Source organism: Crocodylus siamensis, chromosome 6, assembly GCF_052110815.1.
Source record: "Crocodylus siamensis isolate JL-2025a chromosome 6, ASM5211081v1, whole genome shotgun sequence".
Classification (NCBI taxonomy): domain Eukaryota; kingdom Metazoa; phylum Chordata; order Crocodylia; family Crocodylidae; genus Crocodylus; species Crocodylus siamensis.
In genome coordinates, this window is record NC_143400.1 from 17,567,317 (window position 1) to 17,581,425 (window position 14,109).

General features: G+C 60.9%; 1 protein-coding gene across 4 annotated transcripts; it reads left to right on the forward strand.

Annotated features, from left to right (window-relative positions):
• Window positions 1–498: 498 nt before the first annotated feature.
• USP21 (ubiquitin specific peptidase 21) lies at window positions 499–13,984 on the forward strand. Of its 4 annotated transcripts, none has more exons than XM_090055394.1 (14): window positions 499–635; window positions 2,004–2,097; window positions 2,842–3,658; window positions 5,849–5,908; window positions 6,906–7,029; window positions 7,787–7,898; window positions 8,416–8,553; window positions 9,275–9,339; window positions 9,539–9,642; window positions 9,961–10,047; window positions 10,476–10,554; window positions 11,077–11,184; window positions 12,197–12,290; window positions 13,134–13,984. In XM_090055394.1, the coding sequence occupies exons 3-14, from the start codon at window positions 2,867–2,869 to the stop codon at window positions 13,222–13,224; spliced, it is 1,854 nt and encodes a 617-aa protein (XP_089911520.1). In that variant the 5' UTR covers window positions 499–635; window positions 2,004–2,097; window positions 2,842–2,866; the 3' UTR covers window positions 13,225–13,984. The 4 variants fall into 4 exon arrangements, with proteins under 4 accessions (XP_089911520.1, XP_089911519.1, XP_089911518.1 ...); XM_090055393.1 differs by having other exon boundaries at window positions 2,842–3,649; window positions 12,197–12,311; window positions 13,134–13,983; XM_090055392.1 differs by having other exon boundaries at window positions 12,197–12,311; window positions 13,134–13,982.
• The last annotated feature ends 125 nt before the right edge of the window (window positions 13,985–14,109 follow it).

Consider the following 14,109-nt stretch of genomic DNA (forward strand, 5'->3'; position numbering starts at 1 on the left):
TCTGCTGTCCATTGACGTCTTTACTTCAGGGCCTGGGCCTGGCTAAGGGGGAGGCTGGAGAGCATCATGCCTGCAGCAAGTCCCTAGGGCCCAGGCTAGATTCCTCGTGCATCCCTGGGGGTGGCTTCTCACCTCTACTGGGGTCAGCCAAGTGTCCACAGGGCTCCTGCCGGGACAACTCCCCCACTCCAACAGTGCTGGCAGGGTCCTTGCAGAGCAGACATGCCCACGGGTGAAGGTGTGGGAACTGCTGTGGGATATGAAGGGATGTCAGAGCCCGGAAAGCCGCTTCCCGCATCGCCGGCGCACGCGCTGCTCGCCCCTGGGAGCCCGGCTACACCGGGCACGATTCCCATTACAACCCACGGGAGCGCCCGCGTTGTCACTCGTGATGGTGGGCCGACGTGGCCCCTTTAAGAGGCGGAGGAGGACGCCTCTCTGCCTCCATGGCGACGGCGGTGCGTCACAGGAGCGGGGCGGCGCGGGAGGGGGGCGCTCGGCCAGGCGAGCTCGTGGGTGGGCAGCGCATGCGCCCCGCACCGGGTGAAGCCCTCGGCCGCCGGGCAGCGGCGGGGAGACACAAAGATGGCGGCTCCTGCGGCAGGAGTTGTTGTTGCCATGGCGTCCTGGAGGAGGTAGGGCCGCGGGGCGGGGGGCCGTGCCCTGCTGCCCCCCGGCGCGGAGGGGGGAGACCCCTGTTGCGCCCCCCCACAGCGCCCCATGCCTCCGCCATACTCCTCCCCCCGGTTTCATCCCTCCATACTGCCCCCCCGTGTTACCCTGCAATACTGCACCCCCTGCCCCTATCATACTGCACCCCCCCGTGCCCCCCTTGTAATATTGCCCCCCACCTTTGCAATCCTGCCCCACCCCCCGTAATCCTGCCCCCCTGCGCTGTACGGGCGTGCAGGGGTGGGGGGTGGGAATGCTGTCTCCCACCCCAGGCCTGTCCCCGTCCTGGTCCCCGCGCTCGAGGTTGGTGGCGGTGGCGGTTCGGGAGTGGGGGGCGGCGATGGCACCTCCGTCTGTGGCGGGGAAGGGCAGCGCTGAGCGACATGACTTTCTTGAGCCCGGCGCCAGGCGGTTTCTCGCTGGGTCTCTGCGCCGAGCAGGGCTCGTGCCGTCCATCACAGGCCGGGCCTGGCGCTCCCGGGTGCGGGGGGCAAGGTGGGGGCCTGTCCTCTGCTGGGTCGGCCGGCTGCCCTTGGCTGTGGAGCTTGGCGCTGCCTGAGGGGCAAAACCTGCTGTCGCCCGTAACGGCTCCCTGCATCGCCTTGGTAACATGCAGCCCGCCGTGAGAGCTGCTGTAGCCTTGGCGTAGCAAGCGGCTGCGATTCACGGCATGCAGAAAGGTGCCCGAGCGAGGAGCCTTGGGAAGACGGCGGGCGGGCAGGCCGGCCTGCCCATGCATGCGGTGAGAGGGGCTGGCGGAGACCCGGCTGTTCGCCCTTGGCTGCTTTGCCCTGAGGGCCGAGGCCCTGCTGGCTCGAGGCAGGCTCCCTGGGTCTCTCCTGAAGAGCGAGATCTCTTGCCCGGTCCTGGAGCTTGCGGACAGGCCGGAAAGCCCCGGTAGAGGGTGCGAAAGGCCTGAACAAGTGACTCTTGGGAGCAGAGCACAGAGGTGGGTGGATGGCCGACTCTGCCCTAGCCAGGCCCAGGCCTTCCTGGCTCCAGGAGCAGCACGTGCTGTGGTGGTGCCAGGCGGGGTGGCAGTGTCTGCGCCTGGCTCTGTACAGAGGGCTCCTAGACCCCTGGGCCAGGCATTGTGGGCGGCCGTGCCAACCAGTCAGGCAGGGTCTGTTTGGGAGTGAAGCGAGACAAGATCCCTCTTCCCTTCTGCTGGTGATGCGGGGTATGCTGAGCTGTGGCTCATGTCTCTAGATGCTCTTTGAGCTGGGCTGCCCTTCTGGTGAGCTGTGGGCAGCCCTGAGGATGCTGGCAACTCGAGTGCGGTAGGATCCTGCCATGCACCCTGTAACTGGATCCTTTGGTTTGCATTCCAGGGCCCCTGCCAGCGGGAGTCTCCAGCTGGGCAGCCACCTTCACGGGGCATGAGCCGGGTGCCAGCGGGGAAGAGACGCTCACAGCTCGTGAGAGGTACATTGACCATACTGCCTCCAAGCGATGTCCCACCTTCCTGTACCACCTCTGGGTTGCAGGCAGCACCAGAGACTGCAGAGAAGGGGGCTGGTTCCCTGCGTGGACAGGCAGTTGGGTGACCTTGAATCTGGCAACAGGCTTCCTGGTCTGCGTCCTGCAATGGGAGGTACACTGGCCTCCATTGTGGCTGCCTGGCTGCATGCAAAGTTGTCCAGCGTGGAGGTTCCTGTTCTCTCTAACCACACACCCTGTGCTTTCAGTTGAAATGACCAGCTTCTGGCCTTCCTGAACCTGCTGCTGGGAGGTGGTGTTGGCTGCCCTGTTGCAGTGTAGATGTATTTGCACGGAACGGCCCTGGGGCTCTTCAGTGGGAAGAAAGACACAAGCTTAGCCTGAGTCTGGGTCCCAAGCAGCAGCAGTGGGCTGGTCCTTGGCACGATGAGCCTTGGCACTTGATTTTCAGAACTGGCCTGCAAGTGAGCTGCAACTGGCCGGGGTTGGGGGAAGGCAACATCAGCACATTGCTGTCCTGCTGGGATGCAGGGGCCCAGAACAGGGAAAGGACTTGCTGTTGGTCACACAGGCTGTCTGTGCTGCAGCCCAGGAATCTTGGCTCCTGGCGCTCAGTGGCTTCTATTGCTCATGGGGACCCTGGCATTCTGTTTCCCAGGAGATCAGTTTTGCTCAAGTGATGCTGCTTTAAGTCTTCTGTGCTGAGCTTTCTTCTCCCCTTCCCTCCAGGGTTCTCCTCTCCGTTGTCTCCACGATGCCCCAAGCCTCCGAACACCGGATTGGCCGTGGCAGGGAGCAACCCGTCGTTACATCCCAGCCTAAGGCCACCACCAAGCTTCCCAATGGACACCGGGCCCTGAGCCAGGAGCGCCACAGTTCTGTCTTGGCAGCCCCATCTGTCACCAATGGGCTCTCTCCTGTTCCCAAGCTTCGCCTCTTGCCCTCCCGGCCCAACCCACTAGACGATCGGGGAAAGAAGCTGGAGCTTGACAGGGGTCGGGCCTCAAAGCGTGGTGATGCGCTGCGTGGCTCCGCTTCTAGGCGAGGGCCACTGAAGGCAGATCATGCAGTCAAGGTGCCCAGCTCCCCACAGCCTGGCACCATGTCGGGCAGTGCCTCCTTCTCCTTGCCATCAGGGGCATCACTGGCAGGGCGGGACTCTGAGCGCAGGAGAAGCAACCTCCTGCGCTCCAAATCCATTAGCATTGGGGACCTGAGCCAGGCAGGGGGGCGTGGGGAGGAGGTGAGCACTGTGCTGAGCCGGCTGGAGCTGAGAGACCACAGCCCATCCTGCAGCCACAAGCTGGGGCTTGGGGTTGCGGCCCTGAAGAGGAGCTCCTCGCTCAGGAGGGTCAATGTGTCCCCAGGACTGGATGGGAGGCCCATGGCCACACTGCTCTCAGTCCGTCCAGAAGGCTGCCTGAGGACTCACACCGCTGACCCCCAGACCTCGGAATATGCTCGTCCCCAGGACCTCTCCATGTCTGGGAGCCCACTCCAGGGCAAAGCCCCAGCTGCAGGCAGGCCTGAGGAAAAGGTGTTTGCTGTAAGAGCTCTTGATCTGTGCTGGGCCCAGTGGGTGGTTCTCTGCGTCGCCAGCCTACCGCTCTGCCCCCAACTTGTTGGGGCAAGCAGGGGGCCTGGTGACCACTGCTGCTCGAGCGCTAGCTATGCCTGCCACTGTGGGAGAAGCCGTGGCCTCAGGGTAGCGGCAGCAGTCTGGAGCCAGCTCGGGCACTTGAGAAGGAGAAGGATAGCTTTCATCTCACCCAGCCCTCAACCCTGCTAGGGGAGTCTCGACTGGATGCTGCCCACTGAGCTGGGCTCTCTGCATGTCGTCTCATTCCCATGAGTGTCAGAGCTCCAAGCTTGGGCCTCCTGGGTCCTGTGATTCTGCCTCATGCCTGCCAAGCAGCTGAGATTGAAGCCAGCACTGTGGGCTTTGCCAGGCCTGCTGTCCCTCTGGGCACTCAGCCTCCACGGTGTGGTGGGTGGCAGAGTTTCTGTGCTCGGCAGAGCTGCCAGCACAGTATGCAGAGCAGTCCTTGCCCACTTGGGCCTTGGAGCTGGGGGAGGGGACAGGGCAGCCAAAGCTGTCCTGGGAGAGTCCCTTGTCCACCTGCAGCCCCCACCTGTCTCAGCAGCAGCCCCTCCTTTGTAATGTACCCAGCACTGCCACTTTTGCCACCAGGCCTGTGCTGCTGTGTGGTGATGAGGTCCCCTCAGGCAGGAGGTGGCCTGGCTCCTGGAGATGGCAGGGCACTGCAGTATCCCTGTTGGCTGCCCCAGGAACTGCACCACCCTGGAAGGGCCGTGGATACCTGATGGGGAGGTCAGCTGTAGAGAGCAAGCCTGAGAGCGTGGGTGGGATTGGGATGCCCTGGTCAGGATTGTGCCCAGGGTATGTCTGGCTCAAAGGGGCCCTAACAGTGAGGCCCTGACCCTTTGACAGTATGCCCTCATGCCTCAGCAATGATCTGCTGGCTCTGGCCTGCCCCCACCATGCCTTCCCTCTGTCCCGCCACCACTCTGTTCTCTTACCAATGCAGCCTCCCCAGTGTTTCTCCTGGTGCCTACTGGAGGTGTTGCCACTCCTCTCTGGCAGATCTCTGTTGACTGTGTCCTGGCCTGTGGTGGCAGGTGGGAGAGCTGGGTATGAGGAAGCCAGGCCCCCCCGGTCAGTTGGGCTCACTCTAGTGCGGCTACAGGGCAGGTGGTGGGCAGTTGCTGCCCCTACCCCGTGGGGTGCCCTGCCAGCGACTGCTGTAATGCGTGTGGATGTATTTGCTGCCCTTGTTCTGTGGTTCTTCAAACACCCCTGTCCCCAAAGTAGCTCTCCTCACTAATTAATCCCAGCGAGATGAGCTGAGAGCAGGGCCTGGAATAGCCAAGGGAAATCGGCTCAGCTAATGAGCTGATGGCTTAGTAAGGCGGGGTGGGGGGAACCCTGGTCCTGCATCAGGTGCCGTAGAGTCAGCGAGCTTACTCCAGCTGCCCGCTCTGCTGTGCCGCACAAACCATGCCAGGACTGCAGGGTGCCACCCTGGTGGAGTTGCCACGGAAGCTGCACCAGACCCTTGCCACCAAGCGGGAGCTGCAGGGCAAGGGGGCCGACATCTCGGAGTCTGTGGTGCACACAGCAGTGATGGGACTGCTGCTCGTGACTAGCGAGGTAATGCAACTGGGGGCAGCAGGGTGCCCCTCTCTTGACCCCTGGCTTCTGGGGTGGGCTGCAGCGGGGACCCAGCCCCAAGGCTCACAGCAGCAGCCTGGCTCTCAGCACTTCTATCAAGCTCTCACTCTGCAGGCTCACTTTGGAGTCCTATTTTGCCTGGTTGTCAAGGGGCTGAAGTTACACATCTCAAATTGACAGCCTGCTGGGGCAGCAGGAAGGTGCTAGTGCAACGGAGATGAAGGGCTGCAAGAAGGGGCTGGAAAGGAATGAGTGGGATGGCCCTGGTGAAGCAGGGTGGGCTGGGACTGCTGTGGGGGTTGCAGATAGTGTAGCAGGGTGTAGGCAGGTGGAAGGGGCTGGGATGGCTGCCTGGGTGTGTAGGTGGCAGTCTCTGGGGGATTGTTGCTGAAGTAGAGCTGAGCTGGTGAGGTTTGTGCATCTGTTTCCTGCTGCTAGGAGCTGTATGCATTGGTGTCGTGGCCCAGGCCTTCTCTGCCAGCATCTGTAGTTGCAGTGTCTCTGCTCCTGGGTGTTCAGGGCATATTTCTTGTTTTTCCTTAGACTCATCACACTCTCCTCTTGGGCTCTGGGCACATTGGACTCCGAAATCTGGGCAACACGGTGAGTGCCCAGCAAGCACTGGCCAGAGCCTGTTTCTGGATGGCACTCAGTGCCTGGGGAGGAGCAGGTGCTGCAGAGGGAAGCTCGAGGGGCCTGAAGCCCCACCCTTTGCAAAATTGCTGAACTGGGCCATGTCCTGTGGACTAGGGCTGTGGCCCCCTTGGAGGCCACCCCTCTGGCTGCTGATCTGGGGCCTGTCCATCATGTGCAGACTGCTGGCATGAGCTCTAAGCCCAATTAGCTTGGAGCTGTGTCAGAGGGCAGGCGAGGCCAGGCCATTTGGTGCCAATGGGGCTGTCCTGCTCCTGCCCAGAGCAAGTGTGGTTTCTGTACAAGGTTGCCATCTGCCCTGGGTCCTGTGTGGCTCTTGCACCCTGGCAGGGATGGGTGTCACAGCCCCATGGGGAGTCCATCTAGTGCAGGGGTGAGTAAAATGTGGCCCAGGGGCCGGATGCGGTCCGCCAGGTCATGCTATCCGGCCCACAGGGCCCCTAAAAAAATTTAGAAAATTAATATTAATCTGCCCTGAGCTGCCTGTCACGTGGCCCTTGATGGCTTGCCAAAACTCAGTAAGCGGCCCTCTACTGAAAATAATTGCCCGCCCCTGATCTAGTGCATAGTTCCTTCATGTGGAATGGCAGCCCCCTTGGGAAGCCCATCGGGGCCCCCTCAAAGCAGCTGCTGGCCAGGTCTCTGCAGTGATCTGGGCCCTTTGGAAGGGTTAGGGTCAGCCAGGCTTCACAGGTGCCCCTCTGCCTGTTGTCACCCAGGTGACAAGCTTTGGCCTGTGTCCCCATGCCTGTTCCTGGGTGCGAGGCAGGCTGGGTGGCAATCTGTCTGGGGCCCCTGGCCAAGAACATGGTCTGCTCTGGAATTTGATGGACCCCCAGACTCTCCCCTGTGGACTGGGGCCCTTCTGGGTGTCCAGATGCTGCCTCCCAAGGGCTGGGAGTTGTTCCAGCTCACAGCCTCCTGATGCTTGTGGTGCTCTCTGCAGTGCTTCATGAACGCTGTGCTCCAGTGCCTGAGCAGCACCAAGCCCCTGCGTGACTACTGCCTGCGCAAGGAGTTCCACCAGGAACAGCCCAGCGCCTCGCGGGCCCAGCAGGAGCTCACTGAAGGTAGGCAAGTGGGGAGAGGAGCTGTGTGTACCAGTCAGTTCCTGCCCAGTGGGTCTCAGCACACTGCTCCTGGCATCCCACAGCAAACAGAGGGCAGTCTGGTCCATGAAAAAACTAATCTCACCTACTGACCAACTTTGCATAAGCACCTCCCTTTCCTGGCTTAGCCAGAGGGGCGCAGACCTGGATGTGGCACTGCACAGCCCTTTGTGAAAGGGCAATGGGGATGGGACTCACTGCCCAGGCGTGGACCATGCCCACCTCATCATGCTGGGCTATCCATAGCCCCATCTGCAGAGAGGAGTGAGCTAGAAGCTGGGAGAGTCTGTGATCCCAGGGCACGTACTCTGCAAGGGGGCAGGTATGGGGCAGCACCCAAGGGCACTTGAACAGTGTCAGAAGAGAACCCAGGTGTCCTGATCCCCACCCACCCTGCCCTCTCCCTGTGCTCTGCCTGCCGTCCTATTTTGTGAGGAGGGAGTAGTACCCCTGTAGCTACTGTGTCCCCTCAGCTGGAGTAATTTGCAGGGGCTGGGCAGTTTTGGTTCCCTTTTGGGAGAGAGGGTCTTTCTGGGTGTTCCCCAGCTTCATCCACTCCCAGACCAGGTCTGGGGAAATTGACTTCTGCCAAGTCTCACAAAAGGAAGCCAAAATTTCTGTCCACTGCATCCTGCCCAGCTGCTGCATGTGGTAGGGGCTGTGGGGAAGTGGTGGAGGGTTTGATGTGCTATTGTGAGCTGTGGATTCCCTCTTTCAGCATTTGCAGATGTCATCACTGCCCTGTGGCATCCTGACTCCACTGAGGCTGTGAACCCCGGGCGCTTCAAAGCCATCTTCCAGAAATACGTCCCATCCTTCACAGGCTATAGGTGAGCGCCCACACTCTGCCCCTGCCCCAGGGAAGTGCTGTGTCAGAGAACATGAGTGCAGTCCCCATAGCCCCATGAGTGCAGCTGGCACACCAGTCCCACAGAGAGAGCCATCTGGCCAGGCAACACTGGGCACACTCTGGTTCTTACCCAGGGCCTTGGGAGCATAGCAGAAGGGAGCTTCTCTACAGGGACTTGCCCGGAGCTGACTCAGCCCAAAACAGGGAAAGTGAGTTGACAGGCGGAGGCTGGACCCACAGAGACAGCAGTTGTGAGACAACTCTGCAGAAGTCTGGCTGCCAAGCCCCACAGCCTGATGCTCCAGTGCCAGGAGCCTGGTGGAGGAACCTGGTGGAAGGTGGCAGGGATGGCGTGGGGAAGCCAAAGTCAGAGAAGAGGGCATGGGGGGGGTGCCAAGGGGAAGGAGACCCTGGGTGTAGACAGTAGGTGCTGCAGCCCCCAGTTGTGGAGGGTTCTAGTTGTAAGGAGGGGCCTCACATGCTGTCCCTGCCTGCAGCCAGCAGGATGCTCAGGAGTTCCTGAAATTTTTCATGGACCGGTTGCATGTGGAGATCAATAGGAAGGGGCGTAGGACCCCCAGCATCCTTGCAGATGCCAAACGGACCTCGGTGCTGGAGGACTTGGATGCCCTGAGGTGAGCTGGGCTCAGGCTTTGACCCTGGAGAGGTATAGGGAGATGCTGGTGCTAGTGCCCAGAGGCAGCAGGCCTGCCCCTCCCAAGACTTTTCACTGCCCTCTCTGCATGGGATAGGCCAGACTGTTCCTGGGGGCACTGGGGCAGCATGGGTGGGAGGGCTGCAGCCAGGGTAGTGGGGTGAGGGCACGCTGGGAGCACTTGTGCTCTGACTCCAGCTGGACCTGGTACTGCAGCATGAACCTGGCACTGCAGCCTGGGCTCTCAGGTGGGAAGTTACTTGGTGGGTACTTATGCGGGTGGGAAGTTACTTGGTGGGTACTTATGTGGGTGGGGCTGGGCCTCCATTCTTCTGGAAGGGTGAGCAGCTCTTACCGTGCCTGGCATCAGGGTGGTTTAGACAGGTCTTGAGGACATGAATTCTTGCACAGGCAGATGCCACTGCAGGACTTAGTGCAGTTGAAGGGTCACGTGGAGCCTTTCCTGAGGGCGCTGGGGCTGCTCTCATCCTGGGCACCAGCACTGGGCAACCAGGCAGTCTGGACCGTCTCCCAGAAGGGTGGGGGTTCCTGGAGCACGTTCATCCCCCTGGGTGCTGGTGGCCACAGCTGGGGGGGCCTTGCAGTGTAGGAAGGGCTGCCCATGCTAGGGGCTCCTACCAGCCTCTCCCTGGCATGCCTGCCTTCTGCTAGCTGCAGCAATCCTCTCCCTCCCCTCCTAGTGATGATGAACGAGCCAACCAGATGTGGAAGCGCTACCTGGAGAAAGAAGACAGCAAGATTGTGGGTGAGCTGAGTACACCTGCCCTCCCCTGACCTGTTGCCCTGGCTGCACGGGCACGGTCTCTGCCCCCTCCATCCCTTCCTTTGACCCTGCAGCAGGGGGTCGTGAGGGGACAGTTTGTGGCTCCATTGGCCATTGGGGCACTGCTTGGTGTCAAGCAAAGCTGGGGCAGGCGTGCTCATCCTGTCCCTGTTCCTTGCAGACCTCTTTGTCGGCCAGTTGAAAAGCTGCCTCAAGTGCCAGGCCTGTGGCTACCGCTCCACCACCTTTGAAGTCTTCTGTGACCTCTCCCTGCCCATCCCAAAGGTAGGGTTGTGGGGCAGGGTGGCATGCACATCCTGCCAGGGTCCCCTCTGTGGTGGACAGACAGTGTTCCCTGCTTCTGGCTTTGCAGCTGTGGGATTGCCTCCTTGTTCCTTGTGCTGGTCTCACCCCTAGCACATGCCTGCAGCTGTCTCCAGGTTGCTCCTGGGGCTCTGCCCTCCAGAGCAAGCCCCATGCTGCTCCCCCTCCCCACCCCCTGCATGCCCCTTTGGCTGGGCAGGGAGCATAGTTGTGCCAGGAACCTGCTGACATTCCTAGGCTTCTCAGGCTGGGCTGAGCCTCTCCTTTCTCTCTTTGTAGAAAGGCTTTGCTGGTGGGAAGGTCTCTCTATATGACTGCTTCAGCCTCTTCACCAAGGAGGAGGAGCTGGATTCAGAGAATGCGCCGGTAAGGGAGGGCTGGAGCTTCACAGGTGCTATCAGAGGCCGTGGGCGGGACAGCCTCCTGATTCCACAGGGTGCTAGGCCCGTCCTAAGTGGGTGGGGCACTGGGGCCTGGCCCCCATCACTGCTGCTCTTGGGGTGCTGGGACCCAGAAAGCACCTCCTGAAGGATACGTGGGATTGCTGACCGGGGACTGCAACTAGGGGAACTATGGGGTCTGGGGTAGAGGGGCCTGGGAACACCAACTAGGGGAACTGTGGGGCCTGGGGTAGAGGGGCCAGCAAAGCCAAGGCTGACACAGGCATGTCGGGTCAGCCAGGACTGGCTGTGGCTGGCGCAGGCATCTGGGGCAGAAGTACTCTGGGTCCTGCTACCTGGGGTCACTTCCCACCTGGCACCCACTGACCAGGGCCATCTTGTGTCTCGGGGCAGGTCTGCGACAAGTGCCGGCAAAGGACAAGAAGCACAAAGAAGCTCACCATCCAGCGCTTCCCCCGCATCCTGGTGTTGCGTATCCTTTGCTCAGCCACAGTGTGTCTGCCACAAGAGCGGACTGTGGGGAGGGCTGCCCCACCCCCTGCCAAAGACGGTCCAGCTGCAGCCCCTGTCTCAGTAGTGCTGCTCTGGGCTGTGGGTTTCGGGATTGGCCTGATCCTTTCCATGGTCACTGCTGGCTCTGCAAACTGGAGAGACATGCCTGGCCAATGCCGTCCTGCCATGCTGGGCTTCCCATAGGAGGCCTGGGGCTAGGTCGGGGGGAGGGGGCTGGCCCCACAGGCCCGTGCTCCTCTTCCAGCTTGCAGGATGTTGCGACACCTTATCAGTCAGAATGCAACCTGCTTATCTGCTCTCTGCCCTGAGCCTCACCTCGCTCAGCTTGGGACTGGGAGCTCCTAAGCATGGGTGTCCCTGGCACTGGTGCTGCCAGTGTGGAGAGTTTCCTGCTTACCCCGAGCTCTTTAGCCTGATATCTGTCCTGTGCTGCTGCTTGGTGCCCTCAGCTGTTAGCTCCCTTGACCTGTGCCCTGCCCAGACCTGAACAGGTTCTCTACTACCCGCTACTCCATCAAGAAGTGCTCGGTTTTTGTGGAGTTCCCTCTGCAGCAGCTCAACCTGAAGGAGTTTGCTAGTGAGAAGGCAGGTGAGCATCTGGGCCACCCTGGCTGCTGTGCCTGCTGTCTGTGCAGCATGGTGGCTGCCTGGGAGCAGAGCCTGGGTCCAATAACATAGGCTCCCCTTTATCTGAGCACGGTGCTTTGTTGTAACCCAAGGTTCCTGTGGGAAGGTCCCGGCTCCATTGAAGCTTCCTGTGTCCAGGCTGGGAGTCCAGGCAGCTGACAGCGCGAGGGCGCTCGCTGAGGCTGTGGAGGCCAGGGTTCCACTCTAAGCTCTGCCTAATTCTAATCTAGCCCTTGGGCCCGTGAATGCCAGCACCAGCACTGGATGCCCCAGCGGCGTGGCTCTCTGCCCTGGGGTGACAGAGTTTAGGTCTGTTCCACATGAGAATGGGAACAGTGTCCAGGCCCAGATGCTTTTTGTCAGACAGTGCTGTCTGTTGTTTCCAGCCTGCTCCCCCCAGTGCAGGGGCAAATGTTCTCAGAGCAGCAGGCTTGCCCTTACCACCTTGGACTCTTGGATCTTGGGCACTTCTTGGGATTTGGGCAACAGGGAGTGGAGAGGCCTGATGGGGCTGTTGCATTGGCCTCCTGCTCATAGGAGCCAGGGCCTCAGCAGCTGCTTCACCAGGGCCCGGGGTGACAGCCAAGTGCTTGTTCCCTGGGGGCTGGCATCTGTGATCTTCACTGTGCCAGGGAGGGCAGGTATCAAACACCACTGGAGCAAGGGAGTTGGGAGGTCGGGGTGTACTGGCATGGGGGTAGTTGGGGAGGGCAGGGGAAAGGCTTGGGGCTGAGGACAGCTTGGCAGGAGGAATGACAGGAGGGGCTGTGGTATGTTCTGCCACTGCACTGGCGTCAGCCATTCTGCAGCAGCTGCCAGGGCATGCTCGGACAGGTCACTGCCTGGTGTATCGAGCTGAAGTGGCCCGTTGCGAGCCGTTGCCTGGGTGGGCCAGCATGGCTGAGTGTGCAAAGCACCATAGCAACATGGCCAAGTGTGCTGACTGCTGCAGTGGACTCTCATCTCTGTTGCAGGGAGCCCTGTATACAGCCTGTATGCGCTGTGCAATCACTCGGGCAGCGTACACTATGGGCACTACACCGCCTTCTGCAGGGACCAGTCTGGCTGGTGGGTGTACAATGATTCCCGGTACGTGTGGGGCTGGGCATGAGGATGGGGCAGGAAGGAGAGACATGTTTGGGGCTGGGTGATAGTGTCGCATGTGTTTACAGTGTGAGGGATCCCAGGTTGTGGTCCAGCCAGTGGGTGCTGCTAGCCTGCTGGGGGGCCTCGCCTGCCTGACAGCGAGTGGCAAACCCTGGTGGCCCAAGCTCCACACAGCTGGAGGCAGTGTCCCCTGGGGGCAGTGTGGGCAAGTGCCCTGATGACTGTTGATTTTAGCAGCAAGGGGAGGTTGCTGAGGCCCAGCTGATGGTGCCATGTCAGGCTGCCTCTGTCTAGGCATTGCGGTGAGACCAGCCCCTGTCCTGCCCTGCCCTCCCCTGGGGTGGTGCCTTGGGGACCTCTTACCTGGCAGTGCCTGGTGACACCATGCAGAGCCCAACACAGGCTCCGGGATGCTGCCTGTTGCAGCCCTGCCCCCTGCCAGGCTTGTTGGGCCCAGGGGATGGGGTCCCTCGCCAGGTCTCTGCAGAGCAAGCGCACCATGGAGATGCAGCAGTGCTCACTAGCTGTTGTCTCTGGGGCCAAGCATATCCTTCTGGGCAGGCACACAGCTAGCGAGCGCCTGCCTCCCCATGGGTTCCTCCTGCCCCTGCAGCCCTGGGCTGCTCCGTGCCACAGTGACCTGTTGCCTGGAGGGAGGCAGCTGAGAATAGAGTTGTTCCCTCCTAAGTGGCTTAGCTTAGCATGCTATTCCTGGCCTGTGCCCTTGGCCAGGCCCGTGCAGGGTCAGACCAGGCTGTCCTCGCAGCTAAGCTGGCGCGGTGCTAACGTGACCTGTCCTTGCAGGGTGACCCCAATCAGTGAGAACCAGGTACAGTCCAGCGAGGGCTACGTGCTCTTCTATGAGCTGGATGACCCACACTGGAAGAAACAATGAAGTGTTGGACCCGAATCCTCTTACCTCAGATCCTGGAGCGGGCTTAGCATGGGGTCCCTATCCTTCCCTCTCCTCAGCTTCATCCACCGCCACCTAGGGCCACCGTCCCAGAGGCTGTGCGGGAGGGGAGGGGGTCCTCAAGTGGCTGTGGCGGTGCCTACCTGCACCCAGTGGGCCGTGGAGGTGGGGGCATGCCCATGTGCTGGACACGGGGAGAGGGCCCTGCACCCTGGCTGGAGGGGTGAGCTGGTGGTGCTCCCAGCAGAGTGGGACCCTGCTGCTGTTTTAATGAGTGGCTTTGTACATACGGTGTGTGTGTGTAAATAGCCCCTGGGCTGCCAGGCTGCTGCCTTTTGTGAATAAATTTACTAAGAAAATAAGCACTGGGCTGATCGTGGGAGGGCAAAAGGGGGGAGGGTGGCCTGAGACTCCCCCCCCCCCTTCAGTACTGAGCCCTGGGGTGTGATCTTAGAGCAGGCCTCCTGCCCTGGAGGAAGGAGTGTGAGAAGTCACCCAGCAGGGCAGGGGGCCACTGGGGGCATCAAGCCCTCGCTGTCAGGCTTGTGGTGGTGGCTCCTGCTGGCACAACTGCCCCAGTATCCTCCGTCATCAAGCTGAGATGGTTTTGCCCTGGTTGAATTGTTGTTTGTACAGTGCCCCTTCTCTTGAAGCCACCTGTCTACGAGCAGGGCTCCACTTCCTGGGGCTGGTGAAGAGCAGGCGGACCCCCCCGGATTGCCTGGGAGTGTGCCACCATCGGCATCTATTTCCGGGTGACTATTGAAAGCAGTCTGGGAGATTTTAATGGGATATTTAAAAACAATGAAATGAATGATATTAGGTCATGTTGGAGGGGAAAATCGTCTGGAATAGCTTCAGTCAGAG